This window comes from Amorphotheca resinae (genome assembly GCF_003019875.1).
Source record: "Amorphotheca resinae ATCC 22711 unplaced genomic scaffold M430scaffold_7, whole genome shotgun sequence".
Taxonomy (NCBI): Eukaryota; Fungi; Ascomycota; class Leotiomycetes; order Helotiales; family Amorphothecaceae; genus Amorphotheca; species Amorphotheca resinae.
Genome location: NW_020194477.1, coordinates 1,575,246 through 1,594,008, shown reverse-complemented (window position 1 = coordinate 1,594,008; position 18,763 = coordinate 1,575,246). Strand labels below are relative to the sequence as shown.

Below are 18,763 nucleotides of genomic sequence, written 5' to 3'. Positions count from 1 at the left end.
GGGAAATTCGCTGTGGGAAGTGGGATATCTGCTCCTCGTGGGCTCCTCGTGAGCTCCTCGTGTGTCACCCCGCCAATCTCACTGGTTTGGATGGCCCTGAGCCCTAAGATCTCGGGCTTCTAGATGCGGTGAGAGAGCCGCTGTCTTCTTTTCTTTTCTTTTCCTCTTTTCCTCATGTTTTCCCTCTTTATCTCTCCTTTCTCCCTTATATCGTCTGGTCGTATTCCGCCTTGCCATTTTCACCCCGTTGACTCTTCTCTCGCGACTGCAACGGCAGCTGCATCATGGCTTCTCCAGCATCCGACGAGAAGACGCCTTCTACGACAGACAACCCTGCCGCAGTCAACACCACATCCAATCTGGACCCCGAGAAGCAAACCGTCACCCAGGTTGAGGATGGCAATGGTGGACCCGCACCAGCCTACTTTCTCGTGACCCCGGAAATGGAGAGGAGAGTGGTGCGCAAGTTGGACATGAGGCTCGTCCCTCTGGTTATGGGTCTCTGTATGGAGTGCTGCACCGCGTGGGGAGCTGCCTGCTAATGCTCTTCCCAGATCTCCTGGCGTACCTCGACCGTTCGAACATTGGGTGAGTATCATCAATTCCCCCTGCGAAAACCCCCTGACCGCTCTCTAGAAATGCCAAGATTGCAGGAATGGAAAAAGACCTCCATCTCTCCTCCCCCAACTACCAGTGGCTCCTGACCATCTTCTACATCTCCTACATCGTCTTCGAATGGTTTGCCCTGATGTGGAAGGTCATCCCACCACACATGTGGGCCGCCTTCTGCGTCGTCGGCTGGGGCATCGTAGCTACCTGCCAGGCCGCTACCTTCTCCTTCTCCGAGATGATGTGCGCGCGCTTCTTCCTGGGCTTCTTCGAAGCCGGCTACGGTCCAGGAATCCCATATCTGCTGAGCTTCTTCTACCTGCGGCATGAGATTGGTGTCAGGATTGGCGTATTCCTGTCGGCGGCCCCGCTGGCGACGTGCTTTGCTGGCGCGCTAGCCTACGGAATTACCAGTGGAAATGATGCCCACCGGATCCATAATTGGAGACTGCTCTTCCTGGTGGAAGGGTTGCCGTGTATCGTCGTTGGGGTCGCTACGTATTTCCTGCTGCCAGACAGCCCCGAGAAGGCAAGATTCTTGAATGAGGAAGACAAGCGCGTTGCCCGAGCTCGGGGCGTGCGACAGGTGGGAGACGAAGAAGCCCACCGCCTGGGGAGTGTTAGTTTTAAAGATATCGGCATGGCGCTGCTCGATCTGAAGGTATGATCCTCCGGTCCTATCTAAGCGGCTGAGCCTCCCTTCCCCACCATCTGTCACTGGCCCCCACTACCCCACACTCCCCCCACCATCCACTAACCGCTCTGAGATAGAACTACTTCACCGCCCTGATGTACTTCTCCTGCAACGTCTCCTTCTCCTCCCTCCCCGTCTTCCTCCCTACCATCCTCTCCCAGATGGGCTTCACCCCCATCCAAGCCCAAGGCCTCTCCGCCCCACCCTACTTCCTCGCCTTCCTCCTCACCATCGCCACGACCTACATCGCCGACCGCACCCAACAACGCGGCCTCATGATCTTCTTCCTCTCCCTCACCGGCGCCCTCGGCTACATCCTCCTCGCCGCCACCGAGAAGACCGGGCCGCGCTACACCGGCGTCTTCTTCGCCGCCGCCGGCATCTTCCCCTGCATCGGCAACATCCTCCCCTGGGTGCTGAACAACCAAGGCTCCGACACGAAGCGCGGCACCGGCATCGCTCTCCTCAACCTCATCGGCCAGTGCGGTCCCCTGCTCGGCACCCGCGTCTATCCGCAGAAGGACAGCCCCTACTACAAGCTCGGCATGTGGGTCTGCGCGGGCTTCATGCTATTCAACGCCTTGCTAGCTATCGGTCTGCGCACCCTGCTTGTGTGGGAGAATCGCGTCCTGGATCGGAAGTACGGCGTTGTGGCGCGTGCGGATGGGAACGGTAAGGTGGAGGATGACATTAAGGGCGAGCCGGGCGTCGGCGTTGAGAATGATGGGCCGAGATTTAGGTATGTTCTGTAGGTTAGGTAGGTAGGGACGGATAGTTTTCACATGTTTCTTTTGAGTGTGGGAATGTGGAGGATAATATATATATATAAATTAGATAATACAATCTATCCATTAATCATATCTATCTAGACATAGATATAAATCTTCCCAAATACTATCTATATCTCTCACTCAACGAAACAGAACAGAAACCAGAAAGTAACCTGGTTACTTCTCTCATCGCACCGAGCACCACACTCTCGACAACCCTCAGAATCAGCCGCAGGACATAGGTAACTCCAGTGCTTCTCCTCCCCTCCCCCTGTTGAGCCTAACAAAACAGCGCCTATCCACAAAACACTACAGCAGATCAGGATCAAGTCGACAAGCCTCATGGCCCTTGCGCTCTCCCAAGTCAAGTACGCGGCTGAGTAGGTAGATGATGACCAGGCTAGGCCAGGCCAGACCCCTTGAATACCTTACGTTCGATTGGACTCCTATAGATGATGGATTCGGCAGGAGACAAGCTCCTCTTTGAGCGAAGTGGGATGGGGGCTGGTGCTATGCTACTGCTTTGGAATTGGAAGAACTCGAGGGGGATAGGCAGTGATGCAGAATGAAGATACTTGCGAAGATTTGATAAGGATCTCAGCCACACAGCGCCTTCGCCTCTGCATCAACAACTTCATGCATCTCGTGCCCACCAACCAAGAGACCCATGGCCATGCCACTCGCCTGATGAAAAATAACATGGCAATGCAACATCCAAACCCCCGGATTATCAGCGCGGAATCGTAAAACCACGTATCCGTGACTCGGCACACTAACCGTATCTCTCCTGACCGGATTCAGCAGATTCAACTCCGGCTTCTGCGCGGAATTCCCGCTTGCCGCATATGGTGAATAGCTGCCCCAGCCGTGCGAGGTGCGATGGGATGCTAAGACGTAAAAGGAGTAGCCGTGTAGGTGGAAGGGATGTGCGCCATCGTCTAGATTGTTGATGATGAGATCGACCCAGAGAGGTGTTGAGGAGGGAAGGGGGATGAAGGGGATGAGTTGGTTGGCGTCCCAGGATGAGCGAGGGAGGGAGATTAGGGGGAGCGCGGGGGAGGATTGAGGACTCCAGGACGTCCGGTTCATGAACCCCATGGGATGGTTGGAGAACTTGGCGAGTTTCTGGGTTTTGGTGTAGAGGAGTATGGTTTGGTCTGCTTCTTGGGGGATGATGCTGGTGGTGTCGTTCATATCGGCGGATGGTGAGAAAGTAGTTGTTGTTGCCTTGGCGAGATCGAAGTGGGTGGAGGGTTTCTTCCAATCCATCAGGGTTTGTTCGTCGGTGCTATTAGGAGTCATCGTATTTGTATATATAGGAAACGATTGATTAATCCTGAGTGCCGGATTTGGATACCGAAAGTTTCTGGTGTCTATGTCAGCCTTGTATCATTTATTTTGTTCCGATCTCATTTTGGCACCTACTCTGAATCCAATGAGATATGTAGTCTTGCTTCACTAGAATCTAGGCCACCATCCCACATCACGAGAGCATCCATGCGCTCTCCTGGATAGAGAATCCCGACAGAATCGGAAGCAGTAGCTGTAATAGGGCATCCGCCGTCTACAGTTAGAGGCTTCAGGGTGCCTGAGCTGAGGCGCAGATTGAAGCCGGCCAGAGAACTGATAGATGTTAGATCAGGAGGATTTAAAGAATTGTTCTTGTTCATACCCCACATTTGCGATTCTCAGCCTTATGGGTGAACCACTAATCCTCTTGCTCAATATTCCAGGCATTTCCTCTGGTAACTTGTCGATGCACTCGACAGGTCTCGCTGGCACAGCCATCGAGCATATGAACCTCCCCGCTCCATTTATAAGCAGCGAGTCAGGAACGGGCTAATACACACTCAGTACATGCCACACAGATAAATTCATGAGAAATGAAACATAGAAGGTGCACTTACCTCGTTCCCAAAACCCCGTACGCTCATATACCACGCGAGAACTTCTTCTGCACTTCTGTGATACCAATCACCAATTAAAAGCAACACTTCATTCTCATATCCATATTGTGACATTTCCGTTTCATCATTCGCAGGTTTATGAACCACCAAACCTCCATACATGCCATCACCTCTTTGGACCTGCGAATGAGCATGCCACCAGAATGTACCAGACGTAGTTTGCTCAATCTCAAACTCATACGTGAACTTCCCCCCAGGTGAAATAGGGCATTGCGTAAATCCAACGGCTCCATCCATAGCATTGGCATTCCTCATACTGAGCCCGTGCCAATGGATGGAGATATCCTTGTCGACCAAGTCGTTCGTCACATGAATGACAAGTCTATCTCCAGAGCGACATTCAATCGTCGGACCAGGAAACTCGCCATTGACCAAATATACATCCTTCTTGACCCCGTCGGGATAACGAACGCCTGACGTGACAACCCAGTCCTGAGCTATCGTCTTGGGAGCCCGATACACGTGATGTTCGGGATGAAGTTCGATCCCAAGCATTCTCTCCAAGCTGTCAGCATTGTGAGAGCTGCTGGATACTGTTGAGCGCGAAGAGGAGCTCTCTAGTAATTTCGTCAGTGATGTCATGAATATGACGCCCAGGAAGAGGATGGCAAATATGAGGCCGCATGGTCGAAGCCATTTGCTGTGATCCGAACGGCTGGCATTTCCTTCCCCTTGCTCCTCACGGACAATGTGCTTTTGGGGATAATGAGGGGTTGAGCCTTGGCTCAACAGCTCGTCTGCTTCGTGGTAATGTGCTTCTTCATCATCCAAAGATGTGTCGTCGCTGAAAGTTCCGCTCGTAGCAGTTGGCTTTCTTGGCCTGTTGGGCGCGACGCTTATCGGCTCTGCCTCGTCGCCATCTCTTCTTCCCTCCATCAATATCGATCAATCCCATCCCAACGACAGAGACCTGCCGTTAAGAGCCTCTCTTTGATATTGAAAGAGATCTCATTGAGGATAGTCGTTAGTAAGAGCCGCATGACCATTGACCTTCCCTTTGTTGGCGTCGGTCGAGGTGCTTCGAGGTGGGCGCACACGTGGGTTCGGAACGACCAACTACAATTGGCAGGCGATACTTGACGGGCAAAGTCACTACTGTCCTAGCCACACCTCCGGCAATCCATGCAAGGCATGATCATTTTGTAGGGGTTAATTCCCTGGTTCTGTCTTGCACGGGGAAAAACGACTCGCTTTCATTGGATCATTGTACATCTGCTTATTTCAACGGCCGAGCGGCCGAGAAGGCTTCTCGAAGACGTCAAGATGCCCCTACGATCAGAAGTCGCCAATTCACAACGTGGGGTCTCTGGTGCTTATGTTCTCGGATTCTTCACTTATTTGCCATCCCGTGTAGGATGCGTATCTCGTATCTCTCTGATCATCCCGCTTCCCTGTCACAGTAGTGGCATGTAGCTCTAGACACCTTTGAGCTACGCTTTCTACCGTATATAATGTATATAACTCCTCATTTCTTGGATCTCGATTCAACGGTTGAGACTGGAGACGGCCACTACTGACATTGAAATACAACAATGGCAGTTATCACCGAGCTTGTCACAGCGTTTGCTGTGATGTATCCCTTCCTTGCAGGTCCAGCATTGGCTGGATCCATCGCGGACATCGAGCATGTCGTCCTCTTCATGCAAGGTACCAATGCCCTTCCCATATTTTGGCCTTCTCTTACAATTGCCAGAAAACCGTGCTTTTGACCACTACTTTGGGACTATGGCCGGTGTACGTGGTTTCTCGGACCCCAACGTCCAATTAAACGATGGTGTTCCTGTTTGGCAACAAGAGGTCAACTCTGAATTGACAACAGAAGCTTCTTATCTTCTCCCCTGGTATCTCAATTACCAAGGTGGAAGCTTCCTAAATGCGACACAATGCATGGGTAAGGATTCCCGTGGGGTTGATTCCCACGTCTAGGATTTTATCATAAGCTGCGAGACATATTTTCTTCTCAGAGATGGCATCTTGTGAATGATCATGTGCTACAAGTTACAACTGCCAGATCCTGTTCCAACTTTTCTCTTTCTGTTGAACCTAGACAGTTACTGACTCATCGAACAGTGGCAGGAGACAATGGATGGCAGGATAACCATGCTGCCCTGAACGGAGGCTTGAACAATCACTGGGCTACTAACAACACTCCATGGAGTTGGGGACACTTCCAACGGAGCGATATCCCGGTTCAGTATGCGATTGCTGATGCATGGACCGTTGGTGATATGTATCAAGTAAGTGATGCTTTAATTCCAGCTTCCGATTTATGAAATTCAGTCCTGGATTCATGCATACCAGAAGCGCATATATTCGTCACGCACAGCTGTCCTTTTCTCAGGATCGATTTGATATTCTAATTGAGACACTGATCTTTTGTAGGAATCAGTCATTGCTTCGACCAATCCGAACCGTGTTACTTGGGCATCGGGTTCAGTCAATGTGCCAGGAAGTCCCCAGACAAAATCGGAAGGTGGATACCCCTACATTGATAATAATGAAACCCCCGGTTGCGAGAATGGTGGTTTCAACTGCTACCCACTATCTTGGAAGACGGCAGCAGAATTCTATGAAGATGCTGGTGTCTCATGGTCCGTTTTCCAAGATGCTGACAACTTCGACGACAATCCATTGGCCTGGTTTTCTCAATTCCAGGAAGCTTTACCCGGGTCTCAATTGAGAAACAAGGGAATGGTTGGCAGTACTCTTGATGACTTTTATGCCATGGCTGCCAATGGCACTCTCCCTGCCATCTCGTACGTCGTGGGTCCTACTGAATTAAGTGAACATCCTCCTTGTAAGTATCCCCTCAGAGCAGAGTATTCTTGGGATCGTTGCCATGAATTGTGAGACACAGCCTGCTGCTAAGATACGTATTGGTATTAAGCTCACTCTGTGCCTCGTGATTCATGTTCCACAGCCTCACTTTCTATACCGACTAGATACTTTCTGACTCTCATTCTCTAGATGCTCCACGTGATGGAGCTTGGTTGCAGAAAAAAATCGTCGACGCTGTAACTCAAGGCGCAGGCTACAACAAAACGGCACTGATAATCTCTTACGATGAGACGGGGGGATGGGGTGATCACGTTGTCCCATACCACTCTCCCAATGGCACAGTAGGAGAGTGGCTCAATGATCCTTATAACGAAGTCGGATACACATATAGTGGTCCTGGTTTCCGACTACCATTTTACATTGTCTCTCCATGGACAAGAAACGGAAACGTGTTCACTGAGCATGCGGATCACAATTCGCAAATTTTGTTCGTCGAAGAATGGCTTGCTGCAAAGGGAATAAATGTTACCACTAACCAAATGGCTCCTTGGAGACGCCAGCATATGTCCTCCCTCACTAATGCCTTCGACTTTTCCAACCCCGACTACTCCCTTCCGTCTTTGCCATATGCACCTGCACCTCACACAGATTCTTCGGGTGCTTATGATGGAGCGCCACACTGCGAGGGCTTGTACGCTACCACTAGACCCACGGTGCCATATACCCGCCAAATCTCACCCAACAACGTCTCATCCCTCTCAGAGCAAGGCTTCAAGGCTATGCGTGGTGCTCTGACGGAAGGCCGCTATATCGTCTTTGAGATGGGTGGATATGCTTTGACCAACGCTGGACATCCATCTACGGACTTTGCAGCGAGCAAAGCAACAGCTACGCACAACGACATTAACCAACGATGGGTTGTGCACAGCTTGGTTGATGGAGGCAATACCTTCACTATCAGCAGCGCCAAGGATGGGAGATATATTGGCGCTCACACAGCTTTGATCGACGATTCTAGAGGAGCAGAAACTTATCAAGTGACTTTCAAAGCAGGCGAAGGTTATTCCCTTCAGAAAGAAAATGGAAAGTATATAACGGTGGATGAGCAAGGACATGTGCAGATCACGGCCGAGGCTTCGTATTTCAAAGCTTTCAGCGTAACGTACTCCAGCTAGGGTTTGATCAGACGAAGGGGCTTTTAGGTCCAAGAGCGCTTCCAAACTCTTGGATTCAGTGTGTATTTGCTTCAACAACATATTGTAATAGTCTCAAATAGGTACTTTTTGGATCTAGAAGACAAGTTCTGTCGCAGCGGCCTTGAGCACTAACTCCGCCTATTATAATGTTGATAATGACCTCAGAGACAATGGCATACTCAAAAATTTTGGACTCAAGCATTTTAGACTCTTAGACTTGGAATCCAGGCTTATACGATAAGATGATTTGACTCTGATATATTGCTTTCTCATAATTTGTTCCTTTTTATGTCAAGCTCGGGAAGAAAAAGGAGGCGGGGCGTCGATGTTTGCTTTGTTTGCTTGCGGGGTACGCCTAATTACCCCTCGCTCCAGAATTCAACCTCAACTTGGTTTGAACCTACCTCCAGACCTCATCATCCCTAGCACTCCAGCTTCCTTTCCAGTATATATATTGGCACAATGGCAGACGATATTGGTGAAGTGATAACCATTGACAACTTTACCACGAAGATGCCCCAATTTGACCCTTCTTCAGCCATCGGCAAAAGGGCACTCTACGGGCTGGTGGATATGGGCAGGTAACGAATGCCTTCATACCCGCCTCTACCCCCGAAAGTGTGCGCCGTTCTGACAACCTCAAAGCAATGGTATCCGTTTCTCGATCTCCGATCTCTCTCCACCACGAAGTCGGCTCCTCCATTGCATATATCGCGAACGCGCTGCCATCTCCCTTTACGACGCGCTCCACGAATCCGCGCCAGGCTCCAGAGCTTTTTATTTTTCGAATGAGATAGTGCAAAAGGTTGCAGAGACATTAGCACGCTTTAGGGGGATCTGTGATAGTTATGGCGTGCATAAGGACCATATCAGTGTATTTGCTACGGAAGCCATGCGCACGGCGAAGAACAGAGACGAGATGCTGAAGGCGATCAAGGATGCCAGCGGATTGGTGGTTGACATATTAAGTCCAGAAATGGAGAGTATGTTTGGTGCAATGGGTGCCAGGAGTGGTTTCGTCGACGTGAATGGATTGTTTATGGATCTCGGCGGTGGGAGCGTGCAGATGACTTATTTGACTTCGGGGATGGCGGTGCGGGCTGCAAAGAGTATACCCTATGGGGCGGCAAAACTAACGGCTGCTTTAAGCTCCCAGGCTACTGCAGAATCAACAAGATCGGAATTAAGAGCAAGCATGAAGGAAACCTTTGAGGAACTGAAAGAGAAGTTTCCCGAACTGAGGGATCAAGCGAGATCTAAGGACGGAATCACGATATATTTCTGTGGGGGTGGATTTCGAGGATATGGAAGCATGTTGATGCATACTGATCCCATACAACCTTATCCTATTCCTGCGATTGGCGGATATACCGTACCAGGCAATCGTTTTGTTCAATGGCGGGAAATGCTCAAAGCAAATGAGCAGGATGGCAAGATCTTTGGGATGTCTAAACGGAGGCGAGAACAGTTTCCAGCCATCGTGACGGTCGTGGAAGCTCTCGTCGGGGCAATCCCCAAAATCAACCAAGTGGTCTTCTGCAGTGGTGGAAATCGGGAGGGAGTTCTATTCATGAAGCTCCCAGCTAGTATACGGGAAAGTAACCCTTTGCCCTTGCTTGAAAAGGTTTCCAGTCCTGCTGGCGGGGTCATTTTCAACTCAGTCGTACATGTCATTCAGTCAGCGTTGCCAAAAGGCTACCCGGAAACTTTCTCGTACGAGCTTCTTCACTATATGAGCACGGTCCTCTGGAATGATATGGGTGATCCTGCAGATGCCAATTCTGCGAAGGCACTTCACAATCCTATTTCCGGCTCGCTTGCTGGTCTTCCGGGTTTGACACACGAGCTTCGAGCGGTTCTTGCGCTTACCATCTGTGCTCGTTGGGGCACTGATCTTGGTCCGATCGACAAGATACTCTACGACAACTTAAGAGCGCTCATAGGACCTGAATTAAGTTGGTGGTGTGATTACATTGGGAAGATCGGGCGCCTTCTAGGGACAGTAATGCCAGCCTGCCCCGAGAGTGAGGAGAAATTGAAGAAGACTATATCCTTCGAAGCGTCGACTTCTCACGGGTTAGGTAAGAAAGGTCATAAAGTTGGAATACGACTGCGAATAATGCTAGATGTGGCCTCCAGGAATGGCATTAGTGTGGGAGCCCTGGAGGGTATCTTTGATAAAGTTGGGAAGGGATTGCATCTTGGATGGAAGGTAGAGGCAGAGGTTGTTGATGCTTAGAGTTGATATGATACCCAAATATAGAAACGGTTGATTTCGCTAGTTGGTGTTCAATGCACGTCTCCTGTTGCCCCTAATTCCAATAGGTGTGCCTAGGCTGCGCAGAGGCCCCATGAAAAATCCAACCCATCGTGACCCATTGCGTAGCCTAAGGTAGATGTGCCTACAATTACTTGCATTAGCGTCGTGATTCCACAGCTTTGGTACGCGTCAAGCGAAACAATACACACCCCCCTTTTCCTCACAACCGAGAATCGAACTATGCGCACATATAGTAGTTGCCTCCAACAACCCCTCATCCAGTCCTCGCTCCTGTTTCTTTCAAAATTGCTAGCGTCGTGCCTTTGCGAGAACTTCCAAAAAGACTATTCCTATGAGAATGACTCTCTTATTAGAAGTGTTGATGTTGAACAGCGCTATGTGTAATACCTCCCTAGACAGAAATTACTTGATCTATATTATAATTGATATAATGGCTGTCTAACAAATGGATTTGAACAAGGGATGAACAGCATTAAGGTATAAGTCGTGCTGAGAAAGTCATTATTGGTTGGTAGAATATTGTCATGCTGAGAACCTGAGAAGAGAGCGGTTAGGTGGGTAGTCTGGTGCGAGGACAAGAATTTGATGATTACCTACATAAGGTAGTTGTAGGAGAGAATTTGTTTTTGAACTGTAGTATATAGGGATTAAAATTCCCATAAATCTAGGGTCATGAGTTGCGCAATTGCGCAACAATACATACGAAAGGGGAATTTGGTTCCCACTACCAATCCAGACTGACCCAATCACCAATTCCACGACTTCATACACTCTAAACCCCAGAAATACACATCAATTAGCCATTATGTGTAGGTAACAGCTAGATTTAATGAATTAGCCCAGAGACTTCTGTGTTGAAGTGTACCTTGTTGGGTCACGGAAACTAACTACCCGCTGCCTGCTAGCAGCCTTAAGGTACTCATAAGATTCGCAAAAGGACTGAGACCCTGATAGTTTACCAAGAAAACAGAACCCCAGACGATTTCCAAATCAAGCGATTTCAAAATGAACTGCACAATGGGAGCTATATATAATTCAAGATTCAGACCTCTTTTTTATTCCATCCTCCATCTTCCACATCCAGTGAAATTTGCCGCATAGCAAACAAGAAATCAAGAAGCAATAAGCTATTCCTGATCTTTGAATCTCCTTTTGAGACTTCCGGCATCCCAGAAGGTTATCGATTCTTCAAATCAACAATCTAGATCTCAATTGAGATCGACAGCTCTGGCTCCAGCTCCCTCATCGACTCAAACATCTCGCCTGCACGCCTACCTCTCTCCTCAGCTCGTTGACGGAAGAAACAAAACAAAACAGCCACGACCAAGAACCGCCCTGTCTCGAGCCCAAGCTCACATCCTCACCAATCAAGAACAGTCGGGAATGGGAAACCAGCTCTCGATCCCACAATTCTTGATCCCCGAAGTCTCTAGTTCCCAGCTCTCAAACATCGTGCTACTACAGCTGGTACCAAGCATGTCCCAGTTACCTCCTACGCCGCCCATGTCTGGCGGCTCCCTCGACGTCGTCCAAACCCCGGAGACAAGTCACGAAGAAGATAGCCAGCTTCCTCCCAACAGCAACAACAATAACAACAACGAGCAAAAGAAGGAACCAAAGAAGCTAGAGACTCCTTCAAAGGCTCAGAAGCAGAAATTGCCGATTTCGAGACACGGGCAGCGCATGAAGATGTTGCAGGTGACAACGAGCCCTCAGCTTCCTGTCGAGAACAAAATCAGCAACAACAACAACAACATTAACAACGACAACAACAATGATGATGATGACAACAACAAGCATCCCGCAGTCGACGATCTCTCGACTGACGAACCCCCACCAGACGCAAAAGCATCAAGTACTTCTACCACTTTCGAGCCAGACCTTGAAGGACTCTCACAGTACAACAAGCAAATGCAGGAGTTATATGGAAAGGAGCTCGAGGCACTCACGAAGGCCCAGAAGCGGAGATATCCGATTTCGAAAAAAGGAAAGCTCATGAAGCTATCGCACGTGACGATGAAAACTGGGCATGAAAATGCAGGAGGGAAGTTCAAGGATTTGGAGGTTGTAGTGTTCGCGGAAAGAGTAGTGAATTTGGAATCTTAAGAAGGCGAGGGATGGCTTTTGGGAATGTTCTTCTTAGGGGACATGAAGAGGAGGAGTTGGGGAGAGTGAAAAGGATGCATGGTATGCCATGGAATTATAGCAGATAGTTCAGAACTTCCTGCTCTTGATAGCGATCGTGGAATTAAAACTGCATTTCAACACACACACACACGCACAGAATTAGGTGCTTTTCACGAACCAGGTAACGTATATTGACTTGCATTAGCAGAGGTCTGTAAAAACAAACGAAATCGTTCGTCAATATAGCAAGAGTATGGCTACAACGGCCTCGAGTAAGAAATATGGTTACATAGATCGGGTCAAGCTGCCGCTGGGAGCTAGACCACCTGTATAGAAACGGCACTTGCCTTAAATCAATGGCAATGAAACCCACGTAAGGATGTATGGATCCGAGCGACGGTCTAGGTATATACACAACGCAATAAGCAGCTGTAAGAAGACTTGCATCTTCATGCAAGGAGACCATAGCGCGTAGAATGATGCCTGAAAATCTAGAATGTCATCTATAATAGAACCCAGAAACTTTGCCATAGTACATAACGCCACATCATTCGTAACAATTACTACACATTCGTACCACGTGCTCCCTCAAAATACGCACCGTAAACTCATCGTTTGGCCGATGTCGCCCTATCCAAGTTGAATGCAGCTGAGACTAGAGCAAGATGACTAAAAGCCTGCGGCGTATTCCCCAGCTGCTCGCCACTCCTTGCGATCTCTTCAGAAAAGACCCCAAGGTGGTTTCCAAAACTTAGCATATTTTCAAAAATATTGACCGCTTTGACGATATATTTTGGTTCATGCAGACCAGCTCTTGTCAGCGCCTCGACGAGCCAGAATGTGCACATCGAAAAGGCCCCTTCGCGACCACCAACTCCATCCTCGGAGAGCGCGCTGTTGTAGCGGTATACAAGGCCGGTGGAGGTGAGACCTCCTTTTTCTGGAGAAAGGAGAATACGGTCGACCGTGCGGAGAAAGCGGGGATCATTTGGTGCAATGAAGAAGACGAGTGGGGCTATCAGTATGCTAGAGTCTAGAACATCGCCGCTTTCGTAGCTTTGAATGAAGCATTCAAAGTCCTCGCTGTAACCTTTATTCATGATCTCCTCGTAAATTTCGTCCCTCGTGCTGAGCCACGTACTGCGGTTAGGACAAGGGAGACATCGCTTATCTGCGAGGCGAAGACCCCGATCAAAGGCTACCCAGAGCATGATTTTTGAGTAGATGAAGTTTTGCTTCTTGTTGCGGACCTCCCAGATGGACATGTCGGGTTCTGTAAAGTCAGCATTGGTTAGGCGGAAGGTAATGGTACTTTTTACCTTTCCAGATGGTCAAAACATAGTCAAGGACCTCTCGGACGGCAACCCATTGATCCCACGTTACTGGCTTGCCATACTTGTTATACAAGTAGATAGAATCCATGAGCTCTCCGTAAATATCGAATTGTTGATGGTGTGCGGCGCCGTTGCCGATGCGGACAGGCTTCGAGCCTCGATATCCGTCAAGATGGCTATGTCACATGAGTCTTGGAAATGACGAATGGTCTTCTGAAAACGTACCTGAGTTCTATCTCAGGAATATCGGTCCCACCGTGGATTGTAGACATGATTGGGAGCGCTCCTTCAGTAGATCGCGACTTACGGAGTCGATCAGTTATGAACGACATGTACGCATCCGCCTCTTCGGTGAAGCCCACTCGAAGAAGAATGTAGATAGTAAAGCTTGAATCTCGAATCCAGGAATATCGGTAGTCCCAGTTCCGGACTCCGCCAATAGCCTCTGGTATGGAGAAAGTAGGAGCAGCTATAATTGCACCCGTCGGTTCAAAGGTTAGTAGCTTCAATACCAGCAAGCTTCTATCAACAACCTCTCTCCAACGGCCCTTGTATTTGCTCTTTGATATCCAGTTAAGCCAGAACGATTGTGTGTCATGTTGCTGTTGATCGAGGGTTTCTGTTTTGATAACTGGCGTGATATGATTTGGCAGATCCTCTCGAATGACGAACGAAATGGCTTGACCCTCTTCAAGATGGATGTTTGCCACTACGCCCTCCCCGAGCATATGCTCTCTCTTCTCTTTCCTGAATATAACTGTGGGGCATGATTCTGCATCATCCTCGCCATGATCAATAGTCACATCCACCTGTAGGTGTACATCATTGCTCCAAAATGTGACGGCCTTGCTTTCTCCCATGGTCCGGTGCAGGATGTTCACAGTATGTGCGGCACGGGCATAATCGAAGGAGGGAAAGATCTCCACATCTGCCAGAGGCCTTGTTAGGGCAATTCGTCATGGGGAGAAGCACCCTTTACCTAGGTTGACCTTTCCACGGATACATTCAACCCGTCTCACCAGCCACTTCTTCAGCTCAGCTTGTACTGTGACGGCTTCCCGAAAGGACATCTGCTGGGTACTCTTGGCTATGACATGGTCGCTCTTGGGGCGAGGGAAGAAATCGACGAGATCGACAACGCCATCTTCATGAATATAGCGTGTCTGTAAGAGATTGGAGGAAGGGAGATATTGTTGCTTTGTGGTGCAGGTGATGTGCGGCGGGGGAGAGATACTAAAGTGACCGCCTTTGTCTTTGTCAAGTAGTCTGCAGAAGACCGAAGGAGAATCGAAGTTTGGCCTGCGGTGAGATAAGTGTTAACGAAGGGCATTCAAGGCGAGGGGCAATGGAGGGGAGGGAAGAGGAGGGGGAGCAGCGAAGCGTACCAACACATGTAGTCCACACTCCCATCGATACCCACCATTGCGCAAGTATGCATATTTCCGATCAATCCATAGTTCTCGATTGGCAAATAGCCAGTGGCGCGACGGCAATTGGACTGCATGGTAAAGGGAGAAGATGACATCGTTTGGAGAGGGAGAACGGGGGAGCTTGATTCAAATATGTAGAATGCGGGTCGAAGTCTTGCTGTAACGTCGCCCCCTCGACTGGTTTATCGAAGGTTCCAGTTTTTCATGATTCCCGGCGAAAGGGGAATACGAAGAAAGATTGTGGGGGGGAGAAGCGTGAGGCGGCTTTCTTTTGCCCTTGAACCAGGGATATTCGGAACTGATGGAGAGATCACTACTGCAGCTCATGGTGAATGTTGTTAATGTTGACGTTCACGATCGGCACGGCAGCGCCCTCCAATAACTGCGTCATCCCGCGCGCAGTGGAGGTAGGGCGGAGACCACGTGATGTGGAGTCTTTCCCCGATATCCCTAGGTAAACTCGACGCCTAATAATTATGGCTAACGCGGAGAATACGGAGAATACGGAAGATATAGAGGATGCGGAGAATACCGAGAATACCGAGAATATATCTAAGGTACTTCACGATCAAGATTGCATGTTTCTTCAAGAGAACAGAGAAACAGGGCTCATGAGATTGTATCGACGTCTCCCTTCTTCGCCCTCTTCTCCTGCTCTCGTCTGACGCCGCAGACTCATCGGAGTCCGTTTTGCGGGTACACGCGACACAGCCATCATAGTCGCTGACCTTCGCCGCCAGACTCCACCGTCTCCAAAGCGAGAACAGCGGCCCACGGCAAAGACGATCTACAAGGGCTGGGCAAAGAGGAGATGGTCAACATGGATCATGGGAGATGACGGAACAGGATCACCACTCGACACGGAGTAGGGACTCGAGAGTGCACCCTCGATCACAGGATCAATAATCCAGTCCTCACATCCAGCCACGACAAATCATCTATCATCTTTTTCTCCGAATCTTCCAGAGTCCCGATTCCCAAGTCTCCCCTGGTTCAGAGTCCCCTGCGCAGACCGCCAAGTCATAGTCGCACGCTCTCCCAAGGATCCAATCCCAACCCATGCCACAAAATTGCTATGGACACGCTAGGGCAACCTAGATCGACCTAGACCTGCCGAGCAACATCAACCCAGGCCCAGTTAAGGCAATTATTATTGTCATGGCCGACCTTGCTGCTCCACCTCCTGAGCCCGAGTCTAAATGTGAATCTTCTCCTTCATCCTCGACGACTTCACCGTCAACCGCGACACATCCTCACCATCCTCTATCCTCGCTCCTTGAACCCGCCCTCACTCGCCTACCCTCAACCTCCACCCCCTTTGACCTCTCCAGAAACCTTCAGCAGGCCCCTGATGCTGCGGTCGCGCTCGCAGGTGTCCACCCTTCGAATATTGACATGGAGCCTTCGAGCTCGGGACACAGGCGGCGCCGCAGCAGTTTGATGAACAGTCTGGATGCCACTGCTCATTCAAAACGCGTGCCGAGGACTCCGGCTGGCGGGAGCAGGATACAGGAAGAGCCGAAACTGGGGGATGGGGGAGACGAGGATGTGAGCACGAGTGAGGATGTGGAGCTGAATGAGTTGTCTGAGGATGAGGGATTACAAGATGACGAGGAGACCGGCCTGACAGGGAAAGATAAGAAGAGGCGGAGAAAGAGGAGGAGAAGGAACACTCTGATCGATCAAAGGGTTGCGCGGGAGATTAAGATCACGGCGGAGGAGAAGAAGGAGGCCGACCAAAATGTTGTGAAGAAGAGTCTTGTCAATGGCTTGCTGATAGGGTTGTGGTATCTTTTCTCATTATCTATATCTATAGTAGGTCCCCTCCCCTGCTCCCAGATGCTGGAGAAGCCGCTGACTGGTCGCAGTACAACAAATGGATGTTCGATCCCGAACACCTGAACTTCCACTTCCCCCTCTTCACTACTTGCGTACATATGCTGGTGCAATTCAGCCTTGCATCACTAGTCCTCTATTTCCTTCCCCAATTTCGACCGCGATACGACGCGATATCCAACCCTCACAATACCCGCTCAGACGCGAACATGATTCAACATGAAGAAAATTCCAAGAAACCTTTGATGACGAGAATGTTTTACTTTACGCGTATTGGGCCCTGTGGAATGGCGACTGGCTTAGATATTGGCCTGGGGAACATGTCTCTCAAATTCATCACCCTTACGTTTTACAGTCCGTCTCCCCTTGGCCCTTCCCCCAATGCCACTAACAGCCAGTGCAGCTATGTGCAAATCCTCCTCTCTCGCCTTTGTCCTATTATTCGCCTTTCTCTTCCGTCTCGAGACCCCCTCGTGGCGTCTCATCGCCATCATAGCCACCATGACCGCCGGCGTGATAATGATGGTAGCCGGTGAAGTCAAGTTCTCCGTGTTAGGTTTCATCCTCATCATATCCGCTGCCTTCTTTTCCGGTTTCCGCTGGGGCCTGACGCAAATCCTGCTCCTGCGCAACCCCGCTACCTCGAACCCATTCTCATCCATCTTCTACCTCGCTCCCGTCATGTTCGTCTCCCTTTTCTTGATCGCCATCCCTGTTGAAGGCTTCCCCTCTCTCTGGCAAGGTCTGCAAGTCCTCGTCGAGAAGAAAGGTCTCCTTGGGCCCCCAATCCTTATATTCCCCGGCGTGATAGCATTCTGCATGACGGCCTCCGAATTCGCTCTGCTGCAACGTACTAGCGTCGTCACGTTATCAATCGCCGGCATCTTCAAAGAAGTCGTCACCATCTCCGCCGCCGGCATCGTATTCGGGGATGCCCTCACGCCCGTCAACATTTCGGGCCTATTCGTGACAATCGGCGCCATCGCTGCATACAACTGGATAAAGATCCGCAAGATGCGCGAAGACGCCCGCAACGAGGCGCACCGTCTTCATCTAGACGCCCAAGGCGGCGAGAGCGGCAGCGATGCCGACGGCGAAAGCGAAGAAGAAGAAGACTGGGCCCGGAGAGACGATAACTACATCACAACGGACGGCGATATCCTTCCCAGTCCGCGAAACTTCGAGATGAGATCAGCCAGCGACTCGAGGTCAAATGGGGACGCGGCTGCTCATGCGCCGAGTAGGGCGCAGTTGGAAGCGTTGGCTGCGAGCAAGAGGGAGTTGAGCGATTGATTGATTGATTGATTGATTGATGCGGAGTTGGGGGGAAGTAAGGTAGATGATGATGATGGGGATCTTGTGTATTACTATATTTATATCATTGATATGAGCGAGCCTTCACCGGGTGGGGGGGCCACGGGCGTTGCATACTGGCGTTGCATACCAGGCGTCTTTTCTTTTGTTTTTTTTTTCCCTTTGCTTGTTGTCAGCATGCATGGTGTATAAATCTACGGATTGCACCTCCACCTCGTTTTGGGTACGGATTTCAAATCAAATCAAATCAATAGAGAAAGAAAGAAAAGAAGATTTTGGATGGGTTTTCAATGCTAAATTACTCTACTTGTAGGAATCGTGTAGTGTGAAATTTCTATAACCAACCATCGACAATCACCATCATACCGCTCGCTATTCAGGCCAACTCCGTAATATATGTATGCATCAACACGCACCGCAGCCACAA

At 49.8% G+C, this 18,763-nt stretch overlaps 8 protein-coding genes across 8 annotated transcripts; 5 read left to right on the top strand and 3 right to left on the bottom strand.

The window, feature by feature from the left end:
- Positions 1-75: 75 nt before the first annotated feature.
- M430DRAFT_35590 (hypothetical protein) lies at positions 76-365 on the bottom strand (the record flags this gene model as incomplete). The annotated part of the gene is made up of 1 exon (XM_024866770.1): positions 76-365. Exon 1 carries the CDS (start codon positions 235-237, stop codon positions 79-81), a length of 159 nt encoding a protein of 52 aa, XP_024720520.1. The 5' UTR covers positions 238-365.
- Positions 76-2,055, top strand: M430DRAFT_141657 (hypothetical protein; the record flags this gene model as incomplete). The annotated part of the gene is made up of 4 exons (XM_024862723.1): positions 76-504; positions 555-588; positions 637-1,270; positions 1,381-2,055. The coding sequence occupies exons 1-4, from the start codon at positions 285-287 to the stop codon at positions 2,053-2,055; spliced, it is 1,563 nt and encodes a 520-aa protein (XP_024720519.1). The 5' UTR covers positions 76-284.
- Positions 2,056-2,186: 131 nt separating this feature from the next.
- On the bottom strand, positions 2,187-4,642 carry M430DRAFT_122934 (hypothetical protein). Its single transcript, XM_024861862.1, has 4 exons — positions 3,981-4,642; positions 3,746-3,912; positions 3,499-3,696; positions 2,187-3,439 (listed from the first exon to the last, which is right to left on the bottom strand). The coding sequence occupies exons 1-4, from the start codon at positions 4,620-4,622 to the stop codon at positions 2,671-2,673; spliced, it is 1,776 nt and encodes a 591-aa protein (XP_024720518.1). The 5' UTR covers positions 4,623-4,642; the 3' UTR covers positions 2,187-2,670.
- A 692-nt stretch (positions 4,643-5,334) lies between these two features.
- Positions 5,335-8,183, top strand: M430DRAFT_67320 (hypothetical protein). Its single transcript, XM_024869286.1, has 6 exons — positions 5,335-5,493; positions 5,580-5,687; positions 5,734-5,931; positions 6,111-6,277; positions 6,423-6,837; positions 7,008-8,183. The coding sequence occupies exons 2-6, from the start codon at positions 5,612-5,614 to the stop codon at positions 7,991-7,993; spliced, it is 1,842 nt and encodes a 613-aa protein (XP_024720517.1). The 5' UTR covers positions 5,335-5,493; positions 5,580-5,611; the 3' UTR covers positions 7,994-8,183.
- A 248-nt stretch (positions 8,184-8,431) lies between these two features.
- M430DRAFT_67318 (hypothetical protein) lies at positions 8,432-10,286 on the top strand. Its single transcript, XM_024869285.1, has 2 exons — positions 8,432-8,595; positions 8,660-10,286. The coding sequence occupies exons 1-2, from the start codon at positions 8,477-8,479 to the stop codon at positions 10,251-10,253; spliced, it is 1,713 nt and encodes a 570-aa protein (XP_024720516.1). The 5' UTR covers positions 8,432-8,476; the 3' UTR covers positions 10,254-10,286.
- A 1,229-nt stretch (positions 10,287-11,515) lies between these two features.
- M430DRAFT_59389 (hypothetical protein) lies at positions 11,516-12,401 on the top strand (the record flags this gene model as incomplete). The annotated part of the gene is made up of 1 exon (XM_024868796.1): positions 11,516-12,401. The coding sequence occupies exon 1, from the start codon at positions 11,679-11,681 to the stop codon at positions 12,399-12,401; it is 723 nt and encodes a 240-aa protein (XP_024720515.1). The 5' UTR covers positions 11,516-11,678.
- A 629-nt stretch (positions 12,402-13,030) lies between these two features.
- M430DRAFT_103318 (glycoside hydrolase family 15 protein) lies at positions 13,031-15,260 on the bottom strand (the record flags this gene model as incomplete). The annotated part of the gene is made up of 5 exons (XM_024860859.1): positions 13,031-13,695; positions 13,742-13,932; positions 13,982-14,684; positions 14,736-15,055; positions 15,142-15,260. 5 exons carry the CDS (start codon positions 15,258-15,260, stop codon positions 13,031-13,033), a joined length of 1,998 nt encoding a protein of 665 aa, XP_024720514.1.
- Positions 15,261-16,333: 1,073 nt separating this feature from the next.
- M430DRAFT_141643 (hypothetical protein) lies at positions 16,334-18,759 on the top strand. Its single transcript, XM_024862722.1, has 3 exons — positions 16,334-17,001; positions 17,055-17,376; positions 17,426-18,759. The coding sequence occupies exons 1-3, from the start codon at positions 16,345-16,347 to the stop codon at positions 18,313-18,315; spliced, it is 1,869 nt and encodes a 622-aa protein (XP_024720513.1). The 5' UTR covers positions 16,334-16,344; the 3' UTR covers positions 18,316-18,759.
- Positions 18,760-18,763: the final 4 nt, after the last annotated feature.